Genomic DNA, 22,581 nt, shown 5'->3' on the forward strand with positions numbered 1-22,581 from the left:
TGTGGCAATCCAATCCAGGATTAAATAAAGAGGGAGGGGCAGGGAGGGAGCAGCAGCGCTGCAGATCAGTCACAGCACACGTCCAGGCCATTTCCAAGCAGCAGGAGTCGAGGTGGCAGCAAGCTGCAGTGCTGGATCACACACCTTTGAGCAGAGGGACACGGCTGCCCTTGTCTGCAGCCAGGCCACTGGGCTTCCTCCTGGGCATCCTGCGGCCCCCTGCATCTGCCAAAGGAGCTGCTTTGTCCTTCACATCATCTGCTGCCTCAGCTGGGACTTTGGCTGTTTCCAGCACGGGCCCTGAATCTTCTCCATCCTTGGGCTCAGCCTGGTTTTGGGAGACACTTTCAGAAGGCTCTGACAGGGTGACATCTGGGCCTCCTTCTCCCCCCAGCAGCTGTGGCTTCTCCTCTTGGTCCTCTCCTGCTTTATGTGACCCAGCTTCAGCCAGAACTGCCCCTCCTGGGACATCTCTGAGGACACCTTTGGACTTGTCTTCTCCATCACATTCTTCACGAGTCTCCTTGGCAGCTGCTGGACACGAGCCCCTCTCAGGTCCCAGGGAAACACGCTGATCCGCAGGGGAAGGCAAACCCTGCTCAGAAGTTTCATCAATATCCCGGTCCTCATCTCTCTCCTGTCCACCAGAACCTTCCTTTAACGTGGCTGTGGCACACGGAGGAGAGGGTTCCTGTTCACGGTCACCTGTGCCACCTGCTGCTGCCACACCCTCCATGTGCACACCTGGGCCCAGCTGCGGCTCCACAGCGCTGCCTCCCTCATCCCACAGCTCGCTGCTGCCTTCGGACCCTCCGGAGCCTTGGTACATGTCCAGGGGGATTGGGATGGTGACCTCGATTCTGGTGGGAGCTGCTGCCGGAGCCTTCGTTCCCTGGGGCAGAGGCGGCTGCTGAAGCCCCAGTCCCTGCTCTGGGGGCTGCCTGGAACCTTCTCCTGCCTCTCCCACCTGCTCCTGAGGGCCAGGCTGGAGCTTTGCAGAGCTCAGCTCGCCTGGAGTTGAAGACGTGGGGTGTGAAGCATGGGCAAGAAATTAGCACAGGCATGTCAAACATCACGTCATGGGAGAGATTCAGGGTTTCTACTGGCAATGGAGAGACAAAAGCAAGTCCCATCCCACCCCACTGAGCAGCCAACTCACTCCTGCAGTGGCTTTTGCCTTTAGAGAAACTCTGATCACCACAGGACCCTGCTGGCCTTCCCTGCCCCCAGATGTTGAGGCACATCTGGCTCCAGAGCTCAAACCACCTCTGCTCTGCTCTTGGGAGAGCGCTCCCCTGCCGTGCCACAGCAGGGAAAGGATTCTGGGGAAGAACGTGGCTGGAGCCACAGGAATTTGGGACCTTGCACCCACTGAGGCTGCTCGGAGCTGCTCTGCCATCATTTGGGCTGAGTGACATCTGAAGGCCAGAACCTGAGGCCACAGAGACAAAGATGTGTCTGTCTCCCTTTTCCTTTTCGGTGTGTGTGTAAAAGAGGGGATTCTGTTGTGTCACTGTTCTGTGCAGGACACAGACCTTTACAATTCCAACAACTGCTGCATGAAGCCAGATCTTCTAAATGAGCTGGAGATTTTCTGTTGGAAATCCCTTCAGCTGAAGATGCCCTGAGCAATGGAGAATTCACCTGGACTGGGAACATGGCTTTAGAGTCAAGCAGCCCAGTGAGAATGTGCCTCTTGTGCTATGAACTGGTTCAGCTTCAAGGGCTCTTTGGTCTCTTTGAGCACTGGTCAGGTGAAGAGCCCAAACCAGAGCCCTGAGATCACAACTGTGGCTTGGCCAGATTAACAAACAAGAAAAGATGAAGTCAAGACCGACTGGGTCTTTCATCAGTGTCCTCCCATTTTCAAAGAATATCACAGTTAAGTGAAACAACCACACAAAGACCTCATGTGTGACAGCTGAAAGATCCCAGGACAAGGCAGAAAGGGCTTAGTAAAACTCTGATGAGAATCAGCACTAAAACCAGGGCAGAGAGAAGAAAGAACTTCAACCCCCTCCACTAACAATCCTGATTTCTTTTAGTAATAAAATAGTGCCACTATTTCATATATAGAAGAGCTGACAGTCCAAAAACCACTGCCCAGACAAGCAAAGGTTTTATTCTAATTGCAGGGAGCAGAGTGCACAGGATTGTGCTCATCTGTGTGTGGAAAGCAACAACAACCTGAATCCTGCCCTGAGCTGAGAAGGCAAAACCTATTTACTTCTGTAAAAGACATGGATGTCTAAATGCACTAATGGAGCCATGATGAGGAAAGACAATGCTGAGCTGAAGAGATCTGTTCTGTTTACTGCACAGGAAACTGCTTCACAAAATGGCTTTTCACTGTGATTTTAAACTGCACACTAAATGGGTGCTGTGCTGTTCAGAGCAGGCAGGACATCACAGCGAGCCTCAACTCCTAAATCTGCCCCATGGAATTAAACCAGCACTGGGGGCCTTGGGAAAACCAATTTTCCATCAAGTCTGCACTGAGCAGAGTCAAGAGAAGCTTTCCAGGTAGCCAAATGGTCCCTGGATAATTTTCAGCCCATCTAAGCAGACACATAATTAATGCTGTGAGAACACTCTCTGCCCACTGTGTCTGGCTTTGTCACTCACATTCCCCAAGACTGGGATGAGGAGAAAAATCCCTCACTGCTGAAGTCAGGGTATGAATGAGTAGGTTTGAGTCCTGTTTTACATTAGAAAGACACAGTAATTAAACAATTTTGCCAGTTTTATGTGTGACATGGGCCTGCAGTGCCTCTGTTCACTCTGGGCAGCTCCTCTGCCTCATCCCAGCTCTGCCCATCAGCTTTTCCAGCCTGGGGAACGCCCTGGTTTTGCAGCTGGACAAACAAGCACCGTGACTTTGGCCATCTGAGGGTGAAACCTGGTGCATGAGAAGCTGCAGCTCCCTGAAGTGAGTATGTTGGAACATTCCAGGTGTGAAGAGCCCTCCTCTGCCAGGAATGGGGAGAACTGCACAACTGCTGGGCAGAGCAGAGCATTTCCTCACAGAACAGAATTCCCAAGGCACCACCAGCCAGGTGCACACGTGGGCAGCAACAACTGGTCCCAGTGAGAGGATTCACCCACCTTGAGTGGCATCTCCTGCGGCGTGGTCCTCCAGGTTGGGAGTGGCTCCTACGCCCGCCTCTTCAGCTGCTCCCAGGACAGAGCAAGGAGGGGAAAAACATGATCAAAATAAGAGTTAAGTTTAAGCATGTGCCTGGAGAATGATTTTACCTCCCTGCTGAGGCTGCCCAGCAGAATGGGCAGGATCTCTGCTGTGCCACGAGCAGGGCAGAGACAGAAAGGAAATTTCCAGGTGATGGATCTGGGTAGATCTGTTCAGCCTGTGCTGTACAGACCAGAGGAGTGTTTCACCAACTTCCACATCCTAAATGGCAGGTTAGTACAAGCTCTTCCAGGCAGAAACCAGGCTGTTAAGGAGCAAGGAAACTTGTGGATCTATATCCCTCTTTTACCCCCACCTGGCCTTTACATGGCCAGCAGCACTCCCATGAATGTCTCTTACCTGAGTTCACCTTCCTGGTGTCTGTGACCAACCTGTGAACCCTGCCAAGGCTGTGTGAGTAATTCCAAGCCTGACACAAATCTAGAGCAATCCTGAACCTCAGGACTACTGGTACCTCAGAGAAGCATGGTGTTCCTCACAGTGGTGATGGCTTGTCTCCATCAGCATTTTTTCACTTTATTCTGTGACTACTTTCAAACTAGCTTAAACAATTATACTTGTATGCCACGGTTCTCCAGTCAAACTAGGACTTCTTCTGTTTTCACCATTTTTTCCCAAGCAATTCAGGACACGCTGGCTCCCTGGGACAGTCAGATCTTGCACCAGAGCCTCCGTGTTTCAGCCCAGGGCTCCACCAGCAGCTCTGGGAGTGGATGCAGCACAGAAATTTCACTGCTGTGAGCTTGTTTCAGTGTTTGGCACTGGCAGAATCCCTCTTCTACCCGCTGCTTTTCTCAGGTCCTGCCTGATGCTTCCAGGGAAAGCCACTGGCTATGGCACAGGGGACATGTCCCTTTTTCACACAGACCTGCCCTCCCAGATCCTGCTCTGTCACACACAGCACTGCCACAGTCACTCCCTGCTCTGCCTCTGAAAGGCCCCAGCCTTCCCTGGGAAAGCAGCCCCAGGTGCAGTGACTGCCCACAGGGCATTCAGGCTGGATTGGTCACTTCTCTTCCTCTGCAGTATCCTTCAAAGCACTGCTGCAGTGGCCTGGTTTTCACCTGCCACTCCAAAGACACCCCAGGGCTGGGCAGAGCCCCGGGGCTGCAGGACAGGCAGGAGGGGCTGCTGGCACAGGAACCACCCAGATCTGCAGCTGGGAGCCTGGAGGTGGCAGCCAAAGCCACCACAGACACCAGACAGAAGGATTGTCAGATGTGGAGCAAAGAGAGAAGAAAAGGCTGCGAGCTTCCCCCAGGATGGGGAAGGCAAGAGGACAACTCTAAGTGAGGAATTATTTGGAGAAGAAGGAAGCAGCGTGGGGAGCAGTGTCCCTGGGAGAGGTTTTGTGCTGTTGTCTCACAGCACTGACCAGTCCAGCTCTCTGCTCTGTCTGCAGCAAGAGATGAAGCTGCACCTTGGTCTCCCTCACCTGTGGTTCCTTCTGGGATCTCCCCGTGCTGTTCCACACCACCCTGATCCTCGTGGTCTCCTTCCTCCACTAAAGGTGCTGTGGCATCTGAAAAACAACACAGCTTTCACACAGCTGCTGAGAGGCAAAGCCCTCTGGGGGCCAGGATGTGCCAGAAGAACTTTCTGCTCAGAGAAGCGCTCGGCTCCCTCTCTGGAGCCAGTGGAGCTGGTGGGGGGAACAACTCAGCATGACACGGCAAGGCCAGAACCATGGGACACCAGGAGCTGCCCCCTGCCACACAGTGTGCCACAACAAACTCCCTACACTTCTGAAGGCTTTGCCTCTTTGTCCAAAAATCCACCTCTAAAAGAAGCCCCCAGTGCCACGGGCACGGCAATCCTGCACGGAGACACGGCTGCTCTGGAGCAGGACAGAACAGCTCATGGGACCTGCACAGAGCACCCCAGTGTGGCTGCATCCTGCTCTGGGACAGAGACACCCAGCTCCACCTACCAGAGCTCATCCTGCTCATCCTGACCGTCCCCATCCAGCTGGGAAGCAGGATAACCTCCCCTCCTGCACCAGATGGGTTTTTATGTCCTGATTTCTCCAGGCACTTTCCTGACCAGCACTCACCCCACACCTCCAGCGGGACAGGGCTGGGACTGCTCAGCATCTCTGCCCACCCTGCCTTCCTTTCAGAACAATTTTGCAACTACAGCCTCTACCTCAAGTCTCCAAAGGCAGATACTTGGGATTAAAGCAGCCAGAGGAAAGCAGAAAGTGAAGGTAATTCCAATAGTCAACAAGTCTCCAGAGCACTCTGGAATTAGAGCCTTTCTACCCACAAGGCATTCAGGACTTGGGGAGCAGTGACACAAACCCGTGCCACACAACACAGGACTGCACTGCCAGGACCTGGCAGCGCCCCTGGAAAGTCAGTGGGAAACAGATCACAAGCAGCTTCCTGAGGAGCACTCAACAATTCACCTTTCTTGCCTTCCAGCCCCCTCTGCACCTCTAGAGCTCATTATCTCGTTCTGCAGCACAGCAAACACCACCGCGGATGAGGCTAAGAGGTTTCTCCTCCTGAGAAAGCCCACCAGGAGGAGGCTGTGGCGAGGTCTGCCATGACCCCATCCATCATGGTTCCAAAGCAGAAAGTCAAAGAGCTCCCACCTTCCGTAGTTGGGGTGCTCTTAGCGTCAGATGTTTCAGAAACAGGCTCATCCGATCCATCATCGACTGGTATCTGAAGGGGATAGCCTGGAAAACATTCAAATACTTACAACAAGTCCTTGGCTATGAACTGGGGCCTGGGGGTTACCAACTCTGATTGCCCAGATCCACAGCAGCAAGAAGCTGCAGCTGGAGAGTAAAAACCACCTGAACTAAAAGCAAGCAAAGCGTGAAAATGCCAACCAAAAGCACCAGTGTCACCACCAAAAGGAACAAACGGAAACCCATCAGCAAAAGAAAAGCCCAGTGAACTGGACAGGCAGAAACAGCAAAGCATGGCACAAGCAGGCAAGGAGATCTCAGCAACGTGAGGAGGAAAGATGTGCAGCTTCTGAGCCACTGTTGTCCTCTCCCTCCCAGAGCAGGCTGAGCACTCCCAGGACTGCAAACCAGCCCGTGTTTGTAACGGGGCTGGTGCAGGACAACCTTCTGTGCCAAGAAACCGTGGCAAAAGTCTTCTGGAAGAGCAGGGCAAGAGGCACAAGTCTCCTCTCAGCAAGGGTGCAGGGAAATCAAATAATGAGAGCTGGAAAAACGGATTTGGAAAGGAAGAAGTGAAATCCCTGGGAAGCTGTGCTGAGTGAAACAAGCGGAGAGGAGCTCAGCGCAATGCGCCACAGAGCCCAGGATGAATGGATGCTGTGGATTCTCTCCAGGACAGAGCCCATCCATTTATCTGGTGTGAGAGGTGTCCAAAGCACCTCAAGAAAAGGAAATTAAGATGATGTTTATATGGAGATAGCCGGGAGAGTGTCCCAGCAGGTTTGCTGGTGCTGTGCAGGTTTCCAAGCTCAATTGTGGAGCACGGTGGAATGAGAAAGGAAAAGCTTCTGGAGAAATGCAGGTCTGAAATATGGTGAGGAAGACTCTAGCATGGCCCCCACTCCCAGAGCTCTCTGTTCAGCTGTCCCCAGGTCCCTGTGCAGGTGAGGAAAGCAGGCAGCAAGCAGCATCCTTGAGCTGTGACCCCAAATGAGAACAGTGCTGTGTTTTCATAGCAAACCGAGGAACACAAACACACACCAGGCTGCAGCACTGGGATCTCCCCTAGTCTGGATTCCAGGGGTTATTCTGCTCTAAATGTGCTGGACTGTGAGATCCATGAGCAGCATTTTCCTACGACTGTGAATGCTGGAGCACCCTGTGGGCTCCCCGTGGTGCAGCCAGCTGAGCCACAGTGTCCCTCCACACACTCAGAATGCTGTCCCCAAGCACCCCTCACACCACCACGCTGCTCTCCCTCTCCCTGCCTGGCTCAGCAGGGGGCCAGGCAGGTCCTTCACCACCTCCTGGACGTGCTCACCTGATGAGAAGTGTTTTTCCTGGCCAGGTGCGTGATCCTCCATCATGGTGGTGTCCTGAGGCTGCTCTGCCACCTCTCAGCAAAGGTACCTGAAAAGGAGAGTGAAAACTAACAGCCATTAGGCAAAACCTGACACAGCAGGAGCAAAGGGAAGGTCTGGTCATTTCTGCACAAGCAAAAGCTTGTGCCAGTCACTGCATCCCTCACAACAAACACAGAGGCAACTCCTGCCAGCTGCATTCAAATTCCTGGGGTATTCAAGATGTCCCAAGCAAAATTCCCACCCTGGAGCAGCCAGGCCACTGCTCTGGCACAGCTCTGCCCCAGGAGATCCCTGTGAGCAGCAGGCTGTGCTGGCTGACTGCTGGTGCACGCTCCCAAGTCTGCAGTTCCCAGTTTAACCAGTCTCCAAGAGATGTACGTGCTGGTGGGGTGTGATGCTGCTGTGGGAAGGGATCCTTCCATCCCTGTGGATACACCCAGCAGGGATACACAGCTACCACAGGACACTCATCATCCCAAAACCCATCCAAAAGTCACATATGGGGGGAAAGCAGGGCTATCCACAGGTGGATTTCAGACTCTTAGAGAAGAGGGTCTCACTCAGCTGTGGCTGTGAGGGGTCAGCACAACCCCTGCTTTAACCCAAACCCTTCCTGCAGGGCTCAGAAAGCCCCAGCATGGCACAGAGCAAGGCAAACAGGTCAGGGTGCTGGGGTGGAAGCAGAAAGGTGCCAAATCTCACAGTCCTGTTTCTACAAGAGTCGTTTTTCTAAACAGCATCGATCTGCAAAAGGAAATGAAGTCTCCACCAAGCATTGCCTGCCCCAGGGCACAGGGCCCTGCTCTCTGTGCTGGATGGACAGACAGTGCTCTTAGCTGGCTCCCCAAGAGCTGATATAATTACAGCCACTGGCAGCATTTATTTTAATAACCAGCTCTCAGTGTGACCACGTGTTTGCTGTGACCTCAGGGACGGAGCCAGCAGCGAGCTCAGGTTACCAGCAGCAAGGAGGAAACTTGTGGTTTTGTGTGCTGGCACTAAATGAACTGGATGTATGGAACCACAGGAGAGAAACTCCAGGGCCAGTAACCAGATCCCTCACCCAGCTTTTTTTAAGCCTCAGCAAAATGACTCTGCAATTTAATTACTGCCTTAGACAGCTACAAAGCCACTTGACAGGACTGGAGAACCAAGGAAGCTGGAGAACTTTCACTGGAATGAAACCACCCATAAAAATGGAGGTACAGAATAGGAAAGAAGTATCTCATTTTTACTCCAATTGGTGAGCCCTAATTATTTGGACATATGGCTGCCCTCCTCCCAGTGCTCAAAGGATCATATTAATTATATCCAGGCCTCATCTGGCTGATGCTTGATATTATTTACAGCACTGAAATACTAAAATACAGTGTTAACCTAGTGCAGGGGTCACAAAAGCATCTTCCTAGGCAGGAAGATGAGTGTAAAATGACACAGAAATGTGCTGCTCTGGTGTGTTTGTGTGTGTGCAGGTCCACAGGAGTGACTTTGGCAGGAAAATGTGGATGGCAGCAGCAGTTCCTGCAGAAGGGCAGCATCCCCCAGGGGCAGGGCTGGCACCCAGCAAAGGCAGGGCTGGCACCCAGCAAAGGCAGGGCTGCTGGTCACTGCCCACACTGGCCAGCCAGGACCAGGGCTCTCCAGCACAAGGGAATGGCCAGAGCTGTGCAGGGATGGCCAGAGCTGTGCAGGGATGGTCAGGGCTGTGAGAGGATGGTCAGGGCTGTGCAGGGATGGTCAGGGCTGTGCAGGGATGGTCAGGGCTGTGCAGGGATGGTCAGGGCTGTGAGAGGATGGTCAGGGCTGTGCAGGGATGGTCAGGGCTGTGCAGGGATGGTCAGGGCTGTGAGAGGATGGTCAGGGCTGTGCAGGGATGGTCAGAGCTGTGAGAGGATGGTCAGGGCTGTGAGAGGATGGTCAGGGCTGTGAGAGGATGGTCAGGGCTGTGAGAGGATGGTCAGGGCTGTGAGAGGATGGTCAGGGCTGTGCAGGGATGGTCAGGGCTGTGCAGGGATGGTCAGGGCTGTGCAGGGATGGTCAGGGCTGTGCAGGGATGGTCAGGGCTGTGAGAGGATGGTCAGGGCTGTGAGAGGATGGTCAGGGCTGTGCAGGGATGGTCAGGGCTGTGAGAGGATGGTCAGGGCTGTGAGAGGATGGTCAGGGCTGTGAGAGGATGGTCAGGGCTGTGCAGGGATGGTCAGGGCTGTGCAGGGATGGTCAGGGCTGTGAGAGGATGGTCAGGGCTGTGCAGGGATGGTCAGGGCTGTGAGAGGATGGTCAGGGCTGTGAGAGGATGGTCAGGGCTGTGCAGGGATGGTCAGGGCTGTGAGAGGATGGTCAGGGCTGTGAGAGGATGGTCAGGGCTGTGCAGGGATGGTCAGGGCTGTGAGAGGATGGTCAGGGCTGTGAGAGGATGGTCAGGGCTGTGAGAGGATGGTCAGGGCTGTGAGAGGATGGTCAGGGCTGTGAGAGGATGGTCAGGGCTGTGAGAGGATGGTCAGGGCTGTGAGAGGATGGTCAGGGCTGTGAGAGGATGGTCAGGGCTGTGAGAGGATGGTCAGGGCTGTGCAGGGATGGTCAGGGCTGTGCAGGGATGGTCAGGGCTGTGCAGGGATGGTCAGGGCTGTGAGAGGATGGTCAGGGCTGTGCAGGGATGGTCAGGGCTGTGAGAGGATGGTCAGGGCTGTGCAGGGATGGTCAGGGCTGTGAGAGGATGGTCAGGGCTGTGAGAGGATGGTCAGGGCTGTGAGAGGATGGTCAGGGCTGTGAGAGGATGGTCAGGGCTGTGCAGGGATGGTCAGGGCTGTGAGAGGATGGTCAGGGCTGTGAGAGGATGGTCAGGGCTGTGCAGGGATGGTCAGAGCTGTGCAGGGATGGTCAGGGCTGTGCAGGGATGGTCAGGGCTGTGAGAGGATGGTCAGGGCTGTGCAGGGATGGTCAGAGCTGTGCAGGGATGGTCAGGGCTGTGCAGGGATGGTCAGGGCTGTGCAGGGATGGTCAGGGCTGTGCAGGGATGGTCAGGGCTGTGAGAGGATGGTCAGGGCTGTGAGAGGATGGTCAGGGCTGTGCAGGGATGGTCAGGGCTGTGAGAGGATGGTCAGGGCTGTGCAGGGATGGTCAGGGCTGTGAGAGGATGGTCAGGGCTGTGCAGGGATGGTCAGGGCTGTGCAGGGATGGTCAGGGCTGTGAGAGGATGGTCAGGGCTGTGCAGGGATGGTCAGGGCTGTGAGAGGATGGCCAGAGCTGTGCAGGGATGGTCAGGGCTGTGAGAGGATGGTCAGGGCTGTGAGAGGATGGTCAGGGCTGTGAGAGGATGGTCAGGGCTGTGAGAGGATGGTCAGGGCTGTGAGAGGATGGTCAGGGCTGTGCAGGGATGGCCAGGGCTGTGAGAGGATGGTCAGGGCTGTGCAGGGATGGTCAGGGCTGTGAGAGGATGGTCAGGGCTGTGCAGGGATGGTCAGGGCTGTGCAGGGATGGTCAGGGCTGTGCAGAGGCTCTCCAGGGCTGTGCAGGGAGCTGGGGATGCTGTTCCCTGCCCGTGCTGCTCCCACCAGGACATGAGGGGGGCTCGGGAGGATGCAGCCATTCATTTCTCAGAGACAAGAGAGGAAGAGCTGCCTTTCTGTTACGGGGCAGAATCGTGACCTAAAGCCACGGAGGACCATCAATGAAATTTTGTTTTTGGGTGTTTTATTTACCTCCAACCCGGCTGCAGCTCAGGGAACGCCCCAAGTGCCCGTTCATGGGGACATGGGGAGCTGTGGGCCATGCCTGGATCGCTCTGGAGAGCAGAAGCATCTCCCAGCAGGTGAAACACGGTGTCCTCCTGCTGCTCCTGCAGGGTCCCTCTGTGCCTGAGCCACCGTGGGCAGCATCCGTGGTGGGGAACAAAACCAACAGCAGGAGCCAAGGGAAAGGCTCAGCTTTGCCTCGGGTTCCCACTCAGGTAAAGAATTCATACAACCCAAGAGAATTTAAACCTCATCGTATTCGAGATTCAAATTCTCAAAGATGGACTGAAAATTCTGAAAGAAGTCCATAATGATAATCCTCTTTGTTTTTCTTTTTGAGTGGGGGAAGGGGAAATCCCTCTTAAGGAAAAACATAACATCAAGGGAAAAAAAACATTCTAAAATATTCTTAAAAGTGTAAAACCAGCCCCGCCTTGAAGCAATGGTTCAGTGATGCATAATTACAGCAGAGAAAGCTGCACAGAGATAAACTTGAACAGCACCCTCTGCATGGCAGATAAAGCACAAACCCTCCAAAGGATCTTATCCATCCCCAGCAGAACTATTCTCCTTAACCAGAGACTATCTGAAAGGCAACAGCCCATCCCATAACTAACAGCTCCCCCAAAACTCGTCTTTTCCAGACCTGAAGTGGGAGGAGAGGCCTTGGAGGAGTCACCTGGAGCACCCAGGCACCCAGGAGGCAAAGGCAAAGGTTTTGTTGCCAGGAGCAGGAGGAAGAGCCCAGCTGCAGCCCAGCAGCAGCGCTGGTGTGTGCAGCCCTGGAGCCCCAGCATCACCCAGCATCATCACCCAGCATCACCCAGCATCACCCAGCATCACCCAGCATCACCCAGCATCACCCAGCATCACCCAGCATCACCCAGCACCACCCAGCATCACCCAGCATCACCCAGCATCACCCAGCATCACCCAGCATCACCTAGCACCACCCAGCATCATCACCCAGCACCACCCAGCATCACCCAGCATCACCCAGCATCACCCAGCATCACCCAGCACCACCCAGCATCACCCAGCATCATCACCCAGCATCACCCAGCATCATCATCCAGAATCACCCAGCATCACCCAGCACCACCCAGCACCACCCAGCACCACCCAGCATCACCCAGCATCACCCAGCACCACCCAGCATCATCACCCAGCATCACCCAGCACCACCCAGCATCACCCAGCATCACCCAGCATCACCCAGCATCACCCAGAATCACCCAGCATCACCCAGCATCATCATCCAGCATCACCCAGCATCACCCAGCACCACCCAGCACCACCCAGCATCACCCAGCATCACCCAGCACCACCCAGCATCACCCAGCATCACCCAGCACCACCCAGCATCACCCAGCACCACCCAGCACCACCCAGCACCACCCAGCATCACCCAGCATCACCCAGAATCACCCAGCATCACCCAGCATCATCACCCAGCATCACCCAGCATCACCCAGCACCACCCAGCATCACCCAGCATCACCCAGCATCACCCAGCATCACCCAGCATCACCCAGCATCATCACCCAGCATCACCCAGCATCACCCAGCACCACCCAGCATCACCCAGCATCACCCAGCATCACCCAGCATCACCCAGCATCATCACCCAGCATCATCACCCAGCATCACCCAGCATCACCCAGCATCACCCAGCATCACCCAGCATCACCCAGCATCATCACCCAGCATCATCACCCAGCATCACCCAGCATCCTGCCCAAAGCCTGTCCTGGGCAGTGTGCTGCAGCAATTCCTGCCCAGCCACCGCAGATGGCCCTGGAGTGGCACAGCCAGGGCACGGCCCAGCAGGACAGCACCCACCAGGGAAACCTGGTGATCCCACACAAAGCCCCCAGCACCCTGCAGGAACACCTGGTGATGCCACACAAAGCCCCCAGCACCCACCAGGAACACCTGGTGATGCCACACAAAGCCCCCAGCACCCTGCAGGAACACCTGGTGATCCCACACAAAGCCCCCAGCACCCTGCAGGAACACCTGGTGATCCCACACAAAGCCCCCAGCACCCACCAGGAACACCTGGTGATGCCACACAAAGCCCCAGCACCCTGCAGGAACACCTGGTGATCCCACACAAAGCCCCCAGCACCCTGCAGGAACACCTGGTGATCCCACACAAAGCCCCCAGCACCCTGCAGGAACACCTGGTGATCCCACACAAAGCCCCCAGCACCCTGCAGGAACACCTGCTGATCCCACACAAAGCCCCAGCACCCTGCAGGAACACCTGCTGATCCCACACAAAGCCCCCAGCACCCACCAGGAACACCTGCTGATCCCACACAAAGCCCCAGCACCCTGCAGGAACACCTGGTGATGCCACACAAAGCCCCCAGCACCCACCAGAGAAACCTGGTGATCCCACACAAAGCCCCCAGCACCCACCAGGAACACCTGGTGATGTCACACAAAGCCCCCAGCACCCTGCAGGAACACCTGGTGATGCCACACAAAGCCCCCAGCACCCTGCAGGAACACCTGGTGATGCCACACAAAGCCCCCAGCACCCTCTGCCCGGCCGGATCCAGAGCCCAAACTGTGCCAGGCAGCCCAAACTCTCAACCCTTGGGCAAAAAGTTCCTCTGCGTGAGAGGCAGATGAAGCCAAGGCACAGCCAAGGTGCAGACTGCGTTCCCCGTGGGTGGAGGGGACAGGGCAGACCCCAGAGGAGCCCAGAGCCCCCCAAAGCCTGGTGGGAGCTGGCAGAGAGCCCAGCCCAGGAGTGGGGAGCAGCCTCCCGGCAGATCCGCAGCGATTGCAGAGCTCTGGGATCACAAGGCTGGCACCACCGGCTCCATTTACACACCCCAAACCCAAAATAAACCCGGCGTTGGCAGCGCTGCCTGCGGGAGCCTGCGGGGGCTGCACACGGCTGGGAAACACAGAAAAAGGAACATTTCGGCTGCAGGAGAGAGAGCACAACGCCCTGGCAGGTGCTGCCTGGGTTTGCACACTCTGGGACACACCAAGAGAGCTGCTCCACCCTTCACACCAGCCACAAAATACCCAAAATACCCACAAAATACCCAAAATACCCACAAAACACCCAAACTGTCCACAAAAGACCCAAACTATCCACAAAATACCCAAACTATCCACAAAATACCAAGTATCCACAAAATACCCAAAGTATCCACAAAATACCCAAAGTATCCACAAAATACCAAAAATACCCACAAAAATACCCACAAAATACCCAAACTATCCACAAAAGACCCAAACAATCCACAAAATACCCAAAATACCCACAAAATACCCAAAATACCCACAAAATACCCAAACTATCCACAAAACACCCAAACTATCCACAAAATACCAAAAATATCCACAAAAATACCAACAAAATACCCAAAATACCCACAAAATACCCAAAATACCCACAAAATACCCAAACTATCCACAAAACACCCAAACTATCCACAAAATACCAAAAATATCCACAAAAATACCCACAAAATACCCAAACTATCCACAAAAGACCCAAACTATCCACAAAATACCCAAAGTATCCACAAAAGACCCAAACTACCCACAAAAATACCCACAAAATACCCAAAGTATCCACAAAAGACCCAAAGTATCCACAAAATACCCAAACTATCCACAGAATACCCAAAGTATCCACAAAACACCCAAGCCATCAGCCAGGTAACTCCCAGGCGTGGCCAAGCAGAGCCTCTTGGCTATTGTCTTGTGCTCAGCATCTTCCTTCTCCTTATTTAATCACAAAGGGCACAAAGCTCTCCTTGTTAGAAATGAAAATCCAACAAACCCGAGCAAAGTGCTACCTCTGAAAGGTGATCAAACACAAACAGGGCTTTAAAAAAAGCATCATTCCATCTGAATTACATAATTAAAACAGAGTGACAGCACCGTGAAACAACAGCAGCCTGAAAGGCTGTTCATAATTCATAAGCAACTTCCTTTTCATCTCCTTTGTGTACTTCTCCAAGTCCTGTTTTTCCCAGAAGCCGGCAGAGGAAGGAATGTGGACGATGATCTCATTAATTGCAGGCACTAATATGCAGCAAGCTGAGAAATTACACGGAATTTCAGGATATCTAGTCAAGAGGACAGAAAACTTCCATTAGGTTCAAAGGCAGATAAATTGCTCCTTTTGGAGTAATAGCACAGAGCTGCAAAAGAAACTGTCTCAAAAATGCATGTTTTTTTCTTTTCACCATTTTTCCATATTTATTATAGTTTAAGTAACTCCTCGGAGGTCTGAAACTTTTGTCCCTTTCTCCAGGGGCTGGACGCTTTCCCAAGAGCCACGAGACGGGTTTGGACTCACAGCAGAACAGCTTTTGGGACACAGGAGTCTCCTCACACCCATTTTCTTTTCCTGTCACTCCAGTGCCCTGCCCAGAGTCCCTCTCAGAGCAGCACAGCCCCCACAAATCAAAGCTGGCCACAGCACGAGCCCTGTGAGCCACGGCCAGGGGTCACCACGGGGGTCTCCAGAGCAGGCTCGTGGCCAGGGGAAAGCCAAGGAACTCCTGCATGCTGCTAAGTTCCTCAGGGCTGCTGAGAATTAAACTAACAGAATTTGCCATCCCAAATCAGCTTAGGCCCAGTTCAGCAGCTGCCTCGGAGCAGGGCAGCAATTAGAGACCAGATTATCCAGCACAAAACCCTGGCCCACGGCCGGAGCTGCAGGAGAGGGGAATGGGTTTGTGTGCCCAAATGAAACCACTGTGACCTGCTCCACCTCCCCCAAAACCTGAACACCCCCATTTCCACCTGCAGCATCTCCTGGCCCTAAATGGACCATCTTCCTTCCTTGATCTTTCACCCCTTCTTGTTTTCCTCCTCACTTTCAGCCTGGTTTATCTGCCCAAGCCAAGCCCACCCTTCCCACCCCAGCTTTCCCTGGGAGCTCTGGGAGGGTGTTCAGGGGTGGCCACGGCCCAGGGAGGTGCTGGCACCCCAGATCACCCAGCTCATTCCATAATATGATGCAAAAATCAGGCTGTCCCTAAGTCCAGTAACTTTAGCTAGATTAGAGCTCTGATCAGAGGGGCTTACGTGGCAGCAGAAAAGGAAGGAACAGCAGTTTTAAAGGCTGCCCTGTGTGCTGAGCAGGCTCTTTGTGAGAGAGGGGAGAGAAGCCTCTTTGGCAGGGATTTACCAGGCTGCCTTCAGATTCCTTCCCAACCCCCTGCCACAGCATCCTGCAGGCAATGCATTTCACTGAGCCCCAAGATGGTCGATGGGGGGATAAATTCTTCCTCCCCAAAATCCTGCTTGCTTGGGAAGCCTTTAAGCAGTTGAACACGTAGAGCGGATCAGAGAGAAGGCAGATCTTATTTACCAGCTAATTCTCTTTGACTCTTCCCATCCCAGGCTGAGCCCAACCTGCTGCAGATCAGAGCATCTCCCCCTGCTGCTGCTGCTGCAGGTTTCAAGGCGGGCTCGACAGCTCTCAGGCTTGTAGCAGTCATTATTTACTGAACAGAAAATGCTGGAAGGCTGATGTTCCCTCAGCACTGCCTTTCCAGGGCTGGGCTCGTGCCCAGATGTGGCTGCAACACCAGGCACGGCCGAGTCCAGTGTCACACACTGCTCCCCCAGCCTGCTCCCTGCCACCAACAGGGATGGGGAGAGGGAAAAGAGGGAAAAAAGTTCCCAAAAGATGCCCCTGGAGTCTTAATGAATTGGGACAATCGATGGCACAACAACTGCTCTGCCCCATCAAGTGCCTGCTTTACCCTGGCTGGCAAACGACACCGTGAGGAGGCAGAAATTGCTTTTCTGAGAGATTGCACTGCCTGAAGAAAGAAAAGCAGGAATCCATCCCTGCTAACTGCTGCCTGCCACGCTCCTGCCACGCTCCCCGGTGTGGATCGTGGAATTCCAAGGGATGTGCTCGGGATGAGCAGCAGAGGACAGCCCTGCTCACAAAGCAGGGACAGGAGCCTGGCAGGGCTCACCTGCTCTGGGGACAGCTCCACCCAACAAACACAGCACACTTGGTGTGTCTGCAGCTACCACGATTCTCCTCCTTGATGTGAGGCCAGAAACAAGCTGACAGAACTTATTCCATGCTCCAGTGGGACCAATCCAGCTGCCAAGGCAGGGACAGGCTGGTGGACACAGGATCACCCTGTATTTCCCTGTGTGTCTCCCTGAACACAGCTCGTCTGGGCACCCCATCCTGAGCTCCCTGCAGCCCCACACATCCCACACAGCCCCACACAGCCCCACACACACAGCCCCACACACACAGCCCCACACAGCCCCACACAGCCTGTCTGGAGGGCCCTGAGCACAGGTACACTGTCCTGAGCTCCCTACTCCGTCCTGAGTTCCCTGCAGGAGCTCCTCCAGGCTCTCCTGGTGATGGAGGAAGGTGATGCTGCTGTGGCTGCTGCCAGGCTCAAATGATGCTGACACTGAGATGAGATCAATGTGCAACCAGAAGCCTCACGAGAAGAAAACTTCCCTTGACCTGTAAAAGGACTTGGAGATTTGGGTGCTTGGCGTGGCCTTCTGCCTTAACCAAGTCAGTAATGTCTGTGTGCAGCATCACAGGAAGGGCCCAAAATTCACAGTGAAAAATCCTTCAACTTCAGACCAGCAATTGTGGAAAGATCAAGAGAATAAAGCCCTCAAAAACCGGGCAGAGCAAGGCTCAGATCACAGTGCTTGGTCCTTCCTTCCCTGGAGCACCAGCCCTGCCCTAACACCCCCAGGAGCTGCTTCCAGGCACCAAAGCAACACAAACTGAGCCCCTCACAAGCAGAAACTGCACGTGACAGCAGCACTGTGGGTCACCTCACACTGATTTAGGAGCAGCAACATGACAGAGGGGAAAGTGAGGGGGGCCAGTGCTGTGCCACCCCCCAGCTGCACCTGAGCCCCTCCAAGTTTTGCCTCAGGCTTGGAAAAAAGCCCTGTCAAGACACAAGGTATGTGTTTATTGCTTACTTTGATCTCAGCTGCTCCTCTTTCTTTGATTTCACAGTGCTGACAACATTTGCTGCACCCTGACAGAAGTTCTGTGAATATTCAATGCTGCCACAGTAATGAAGATATTAAATATGGAAGATTCTTCATGCCACAGCTCCGGTCTAGTGAGCAATCCCAGTCAGAGCAGATGTGGCAGAAGAGCCTCGTGGCCACTAATGCTGCTGGAGATTTTCTCAGGGCGAGGAAAACATTCTTCACGGGTTGGGCCATCATTTCTGAAGTTATTTTGAGCGGTTTCAGCACATGGATAGAAAATAAAATGATGAGAACGGCACCATCTGCTGCAGCTACTGCCACCCCAGCACGGCTGGCAGGGCTCTCACAGCCACAGAAAGCCAAGGGGGACAAGCCAAGGCAGGTGAGGCTCCCCAGGATCCCTTTCCTGCTGCAGGATCCAACCTGCACAGGCTCAGGTGGATTCCAGTGTGCCAGGGCAGGGACATTTCCACAGGGATGTGGAGGGAAAGCTGGCAGGAACAGCTGGGGAAAGCCCAGCTCAGCCCTGCAGGAGGAACACAAATCTCCCCACACACTTGACACACCCTGCTGGTTTCAGCAGCCACGGTGGGCAGCAGACAGCCCTTGGCCCCCAGTGCCCAGTTCCAGCTCCCTGGAGGTGACTGGCAGTGCCCATCCTCACCAGGACTGTCCCCATGAGCACAGGGCAGAGCAGGAGCTCTCCACACGCTGCTCCCAGCCTAGAGAGCAACAAACACGTCAGATCTCAGCAGCTTTCAGGCCTTCAGCAGGACTTGTCCTCACCCCAGCAGTCACCATGAAACCAGGCTCTGCTTTTAGCTTCTGTCTGGCTCTGCTGAATTATTTTTGTTTTTCGTGACTCAGAGGCTCTTCAGATGAGGTCAAAAGTCACAGTGTGTTTCCTGAACATCATCTTTCATTCTTTAATGCCAAAAGACAACAAACAATAGGACATTCATCAAGTGTTTCTGCTTTGCTTTTATGTTGTTGCATAACAGCAGAAAAACACTGTTCCCTAAAATGTTCACAACTGTATTTACTAAAACTAAATGCTCCATTTTTTTATTAAATCTGTATCAGATCAGTAAGAAGATAAATGCAGGGGGAAAAAAAAGCCTAATCTGGAAGAGCTCAAGAGAGAAAACAAACAAACATCAGCAGGAGAGCTGAGCGCAGGGATGAGAGAATCCTTCATTTCCTGACAGGGAGGGAGGGACGGGGACACGCCAGCCCAGGGGACACAGGAGGGGACCCCAAAAGGTTCCCAGCCCCCTGAAGGGCTCCAGCCCTGCTCCCAGGAGTTGCTGATCCCAATGCCAGGGGCTGGCAGGGCACAGCACGAACAGCAAGGGATCTGTGATGGGCCATGGCTGTGGCTCCCCATACCCTGCACAAGTTGATGGAATTGAGAGCCAGAGCTCTTCCTTCTAACACAAAAACCCCACAGTAGCTGCATTTGTACCTTTATTTCTCCTAACAAGGGAGCCCAGTTTGTGCCGAGGCACAAGACAAACGAGGATTTTACAGTAAGGATGAACAGCAAATAAAAACCTTTATACCAAAACATCCCTACTGAGCTCTTTGATGTCTCTCCCCAGCTGCTCTTTGCCCAGTTTGGGCCACTTGGGATGACAATCAAGCAGCAATCTGTCTTGTCTTGATTTTAGTTTTATGGGGCCGATGAGCAGATTTGCAGCACGAGCAGATGCAGGCGGTGTGAGGAAGTGACAATCCACGTGGGAACACCGACCATAAATTCAGCCAAAGAGTTGTAAAACCATTATTTCCCCTCCTAACCCAAAGGCTAAAGGATTTGAAAGTTTAAAAAAATCCACAATCCACCTGCATTTCATCTTCCCCGGGAATTAGCCCAGGAGGTGCCAATCCTCCTTCTCACAGGGATGAGGGAAATTGTCCGAATTTAAACCTCCCCAAAGTCTCGGAATTCCGGCTCAATGTTCCCCAGTACATTTGTTAAAAATAAACGAGGTGCAGCCAGTCTCCTCGGGGATTTTATCCTCTTTGAGCTCTAAAAGCAGCTCTGCTGTCACATGTATGACATGTACACAAGGAGCACCAGAGCCTCACCTCTGCCTTAAAATAACCTCGCTGCTGCTCTGGGGTTCCGAGGGCTCCATTCATGTTCCGGGGGGTCACGGGCTCTGTCCCAACCCTAAAACAAAGGCTGGAAGACACGGGGCTGCTGGGGTGTCAGCACCGCTTGTTCCTGCCGTGGATGGATGGATGGAGCCAGCCTGCTCTGACCACACCTAAAGCCACGGCTTTGGCATCGCCTATGCAGGGAGGCAGGAGCCCCCAGCTCTGCCAGCACCACAGACACCCCAGGGACCCCAAAAACTCCCCCCAGCTCACAGAGACACCCCAGGGACCCCAAAAGCTCCCCCCAGCTCACAGAGACACCCCAGGGACCCCAAAAGCTCCCCCCAGCTCACAGAGACACCCCAGGGACCCCAAAAGCTCCCCCCAGCTCACAGAGACACCCCAGGGACCCCAAAAGCTCCCCCCAGCTCACAGAGACATCCCAGGGACCCCAAAAGCTCCCCCCAGCTCACAGAGACACCCCAGGGACCCCAAAAGGTCCCCCCAGCTCACAGAGACACCCCAGGGACCCCAAAAGCTCTCCCCAGCTCACAGAGACACCCCAGGGACCCCAAAAGCTCCCCCCAGCTCACAGAGACACCCCAGGGACCCCAAAAGCTCCCCCCAGCTCACAGACCTGCTTGTCTGACCTGAGGAGAAGCATCCACAGCTTTTTTCCCTGACTGCAGAGCTCCAGTGCCAAGCAATCCTTCCTGGGCTCCAAAACTCCCTTTACCCCACCCCGCTCCCTCCTGAGGCTCTGGGGAGCTGCTGCTCACCTGAACCCAACACCAGAAGCCCTGAGCAGGATTTCTCCATGGAACAAGCCCTGGGTGCCAATGGAGCCCCAAACTCCCCCGTTACCCTGAGCAGCAGCAGCTCATGGGACTGGATCCCAGCACGGACCTCAGCCAGCCAGACAATAAACCCTATTATTAGACACAAAAGCAGTGAGATATTTGAGAGATTAAGCATTAATAAGTGCCTTCACATTAAAGAGTATTCATTCTTCATCTCCTGCCTGGAGGAACCTGGGGGAAGGGAGGAGCTGGCAAAGTAACCCAGCTACCACTGGAACAGGGGGAAAGCAGAACTCAGCAAAGTAAGCTCCAAAACCATGAAACAAGGATGCAGCTCAGCAATGCTGCAGATGAGAGATTCCCAATGCTGGAATTCCACATCCTGCAGGGGGCTGGGTCCCCACCTCGCTCTCAGCAAGCCAGGTCACCGAGCTCTTGCCCAAGCTGGGGCTGCCAGGCAGGCTTTGACATGGAAGGGCGAGGGGGCAGGAGCAGGAGAGATGGATGAGGAAGGAGAGCAGACAGGACAGCAGGGCCAGATGTGCGCAGGGTGCTCGGATTTGGCAGGTGCCCAGGATGCTGCTGGGGATGAGAACAAAACCAGGGAGCTCCATGGACTCCTCCTGCTCACAGCTGCTCCTTTGGGATCACCCACCCACCACCACAACCCTGCAAGGCTCCACAAACCCCAGAGTCACTCCCTTTGCCACAGCATAAGTCCTCATTTTGGTTCTAATACCCTCATTTTGGTTCTAATACCCTCATTTTGGTTCCAATACCCTCATTTTGGTTCCAATACCCTCATTTTGGTTCCAGTACCCTCATTTTGGTTCCAATACCCTCATTTTGCTCCCATCCTCTCTAAATCTGTTCTCCCAGGCAGTGGCTCCAAGCCATGCCGCAGCTCGAGCACATTTTACCTGCTTTCTTTTTTTCCCCCAACAGCAACATTTATTACTTCTGCCTATTCACGCCTGCCAGGCTCTCCATTATTACACCGGGAAATGCAGAGAGAAAACCGTGTAGTTTTCTGTCCAATTTGGAGACGTCCATTGTTAAAAGCTCCTTGTACAAATCCCTCCAGGCAGCTCCAGGCAGCACCCTTTGTCATGCTGATGAGGCAGGAGGTAAAACCACATATAAGCAGTAACTTCAGAGGGCAGAATTTGCTCAGGGTAAAATCTGCCCTTGAATTCAGAGTCAGTGGGAGCTGAAAATCAACCACAAAAGGCAATTCTGACTTTGGATTAAATCCCAGCTTTGGGCTCATGAACACCACAAACTACAGCAGACAGCACGAGAAGCTCCAGCTCTTACGCAGTTTCCTCCCGGGTCTCACCTTAAAGCACACAGGTAACACCAACACCAACACAACTGCAGATCTGCAGAGGGGCAATGGAACACTGGGCTCTTGCTGGGAGCCACCCAGCACTTTGTACCAGGTGGGTCAGCACTAGGGCAGGAACACGAGCCACATTCCCAAATCTTACATTTCCTTTACTTCTGACCATAGCAAAGCACAGCTACAGCTATAAATGCCATTTTTATACAAAGGCTCCTCACATAACCCTGAGCAGACACAAACACAGAGCAACCTCCAGGAAAGAGTCTCTCCAGATTTTCCCTTCTCTTGGGACAGTCTCCTCTGGAACCCCTTCTGCCATCGCCGTGGTCTGGAACTGACACAGTGAACACACCCCGAGCCCTGCAGAGCAGGAACAGCCCCACACCCATCCAATACCTGGAG

The 22,581-nt window shown here is 53.9% G+C and overlaps 1 protein-coding gene across 17 annotated transcripts in view; it reads right to left on the bottom strand.

Annotated features, from left to right (window-relative positions):
* The window catches only part of MAPT (microtubule associated protein tau), a 45,055-nt gene that overhangs the window by 15,968 nt on the left and 6,506 nt on the right, over positions 1 to 22,581 (bottom strand). For 7 of the 17 annotated variants that reach the window (XM_058857735.1, XM_058857738.1, XM_058857731.1 and 4 more), the window contains exons 2-6: positions 7,168 to 7,256; positions 5,805 to 5,891; positions 4,644 to 4,730; positions 3,106 to 3,171; positions 145 to 1,011 (exon numbers count right to left, since the gene is read on the bottom strand). In XM_058857735.1, coding sequence (XP_058713718.1) covers positions 145 to 1,011; positions 3,106 to 3,171; positions 4,644 to 4,730; positions 5,805 to 5,891; positions 7,168 to 7,213 — 1,153 coding nt within the window. In that variant the 5' untranslated portion in view covers positions 7,214 to 7,256. The remainder of the gene's footprint in view (positions 1 to 144; positions 1,012 to 3,105; positions 3,172 to 4,643; positions 4,731 to 5,804; positions 5,892 to 7,167; positions 7,257 to 22,581) is intronic. The other 10 variants (XM_058857746.1, XM_058857744.1, XM_058857745.1 and 7 more) reach the window with 5 other exon arrangements.

The sequence above is a fragment of the Poecile atricapillus genome, chromosome 27 (genome assembly GCF_030490865.1).
Source record: "Poecile atricapillus isolate bPoeAtr1 chromosome 27, bPoeAtr1.hap1, whole genome shotgun sequence".
NCBI classification, from domain to species: domain Eukaryota; kingdom Metazoa; phylum Chordata; class Aves; order Passeriformes; family Paridae; genus Poecile; species Poecile atricapillus.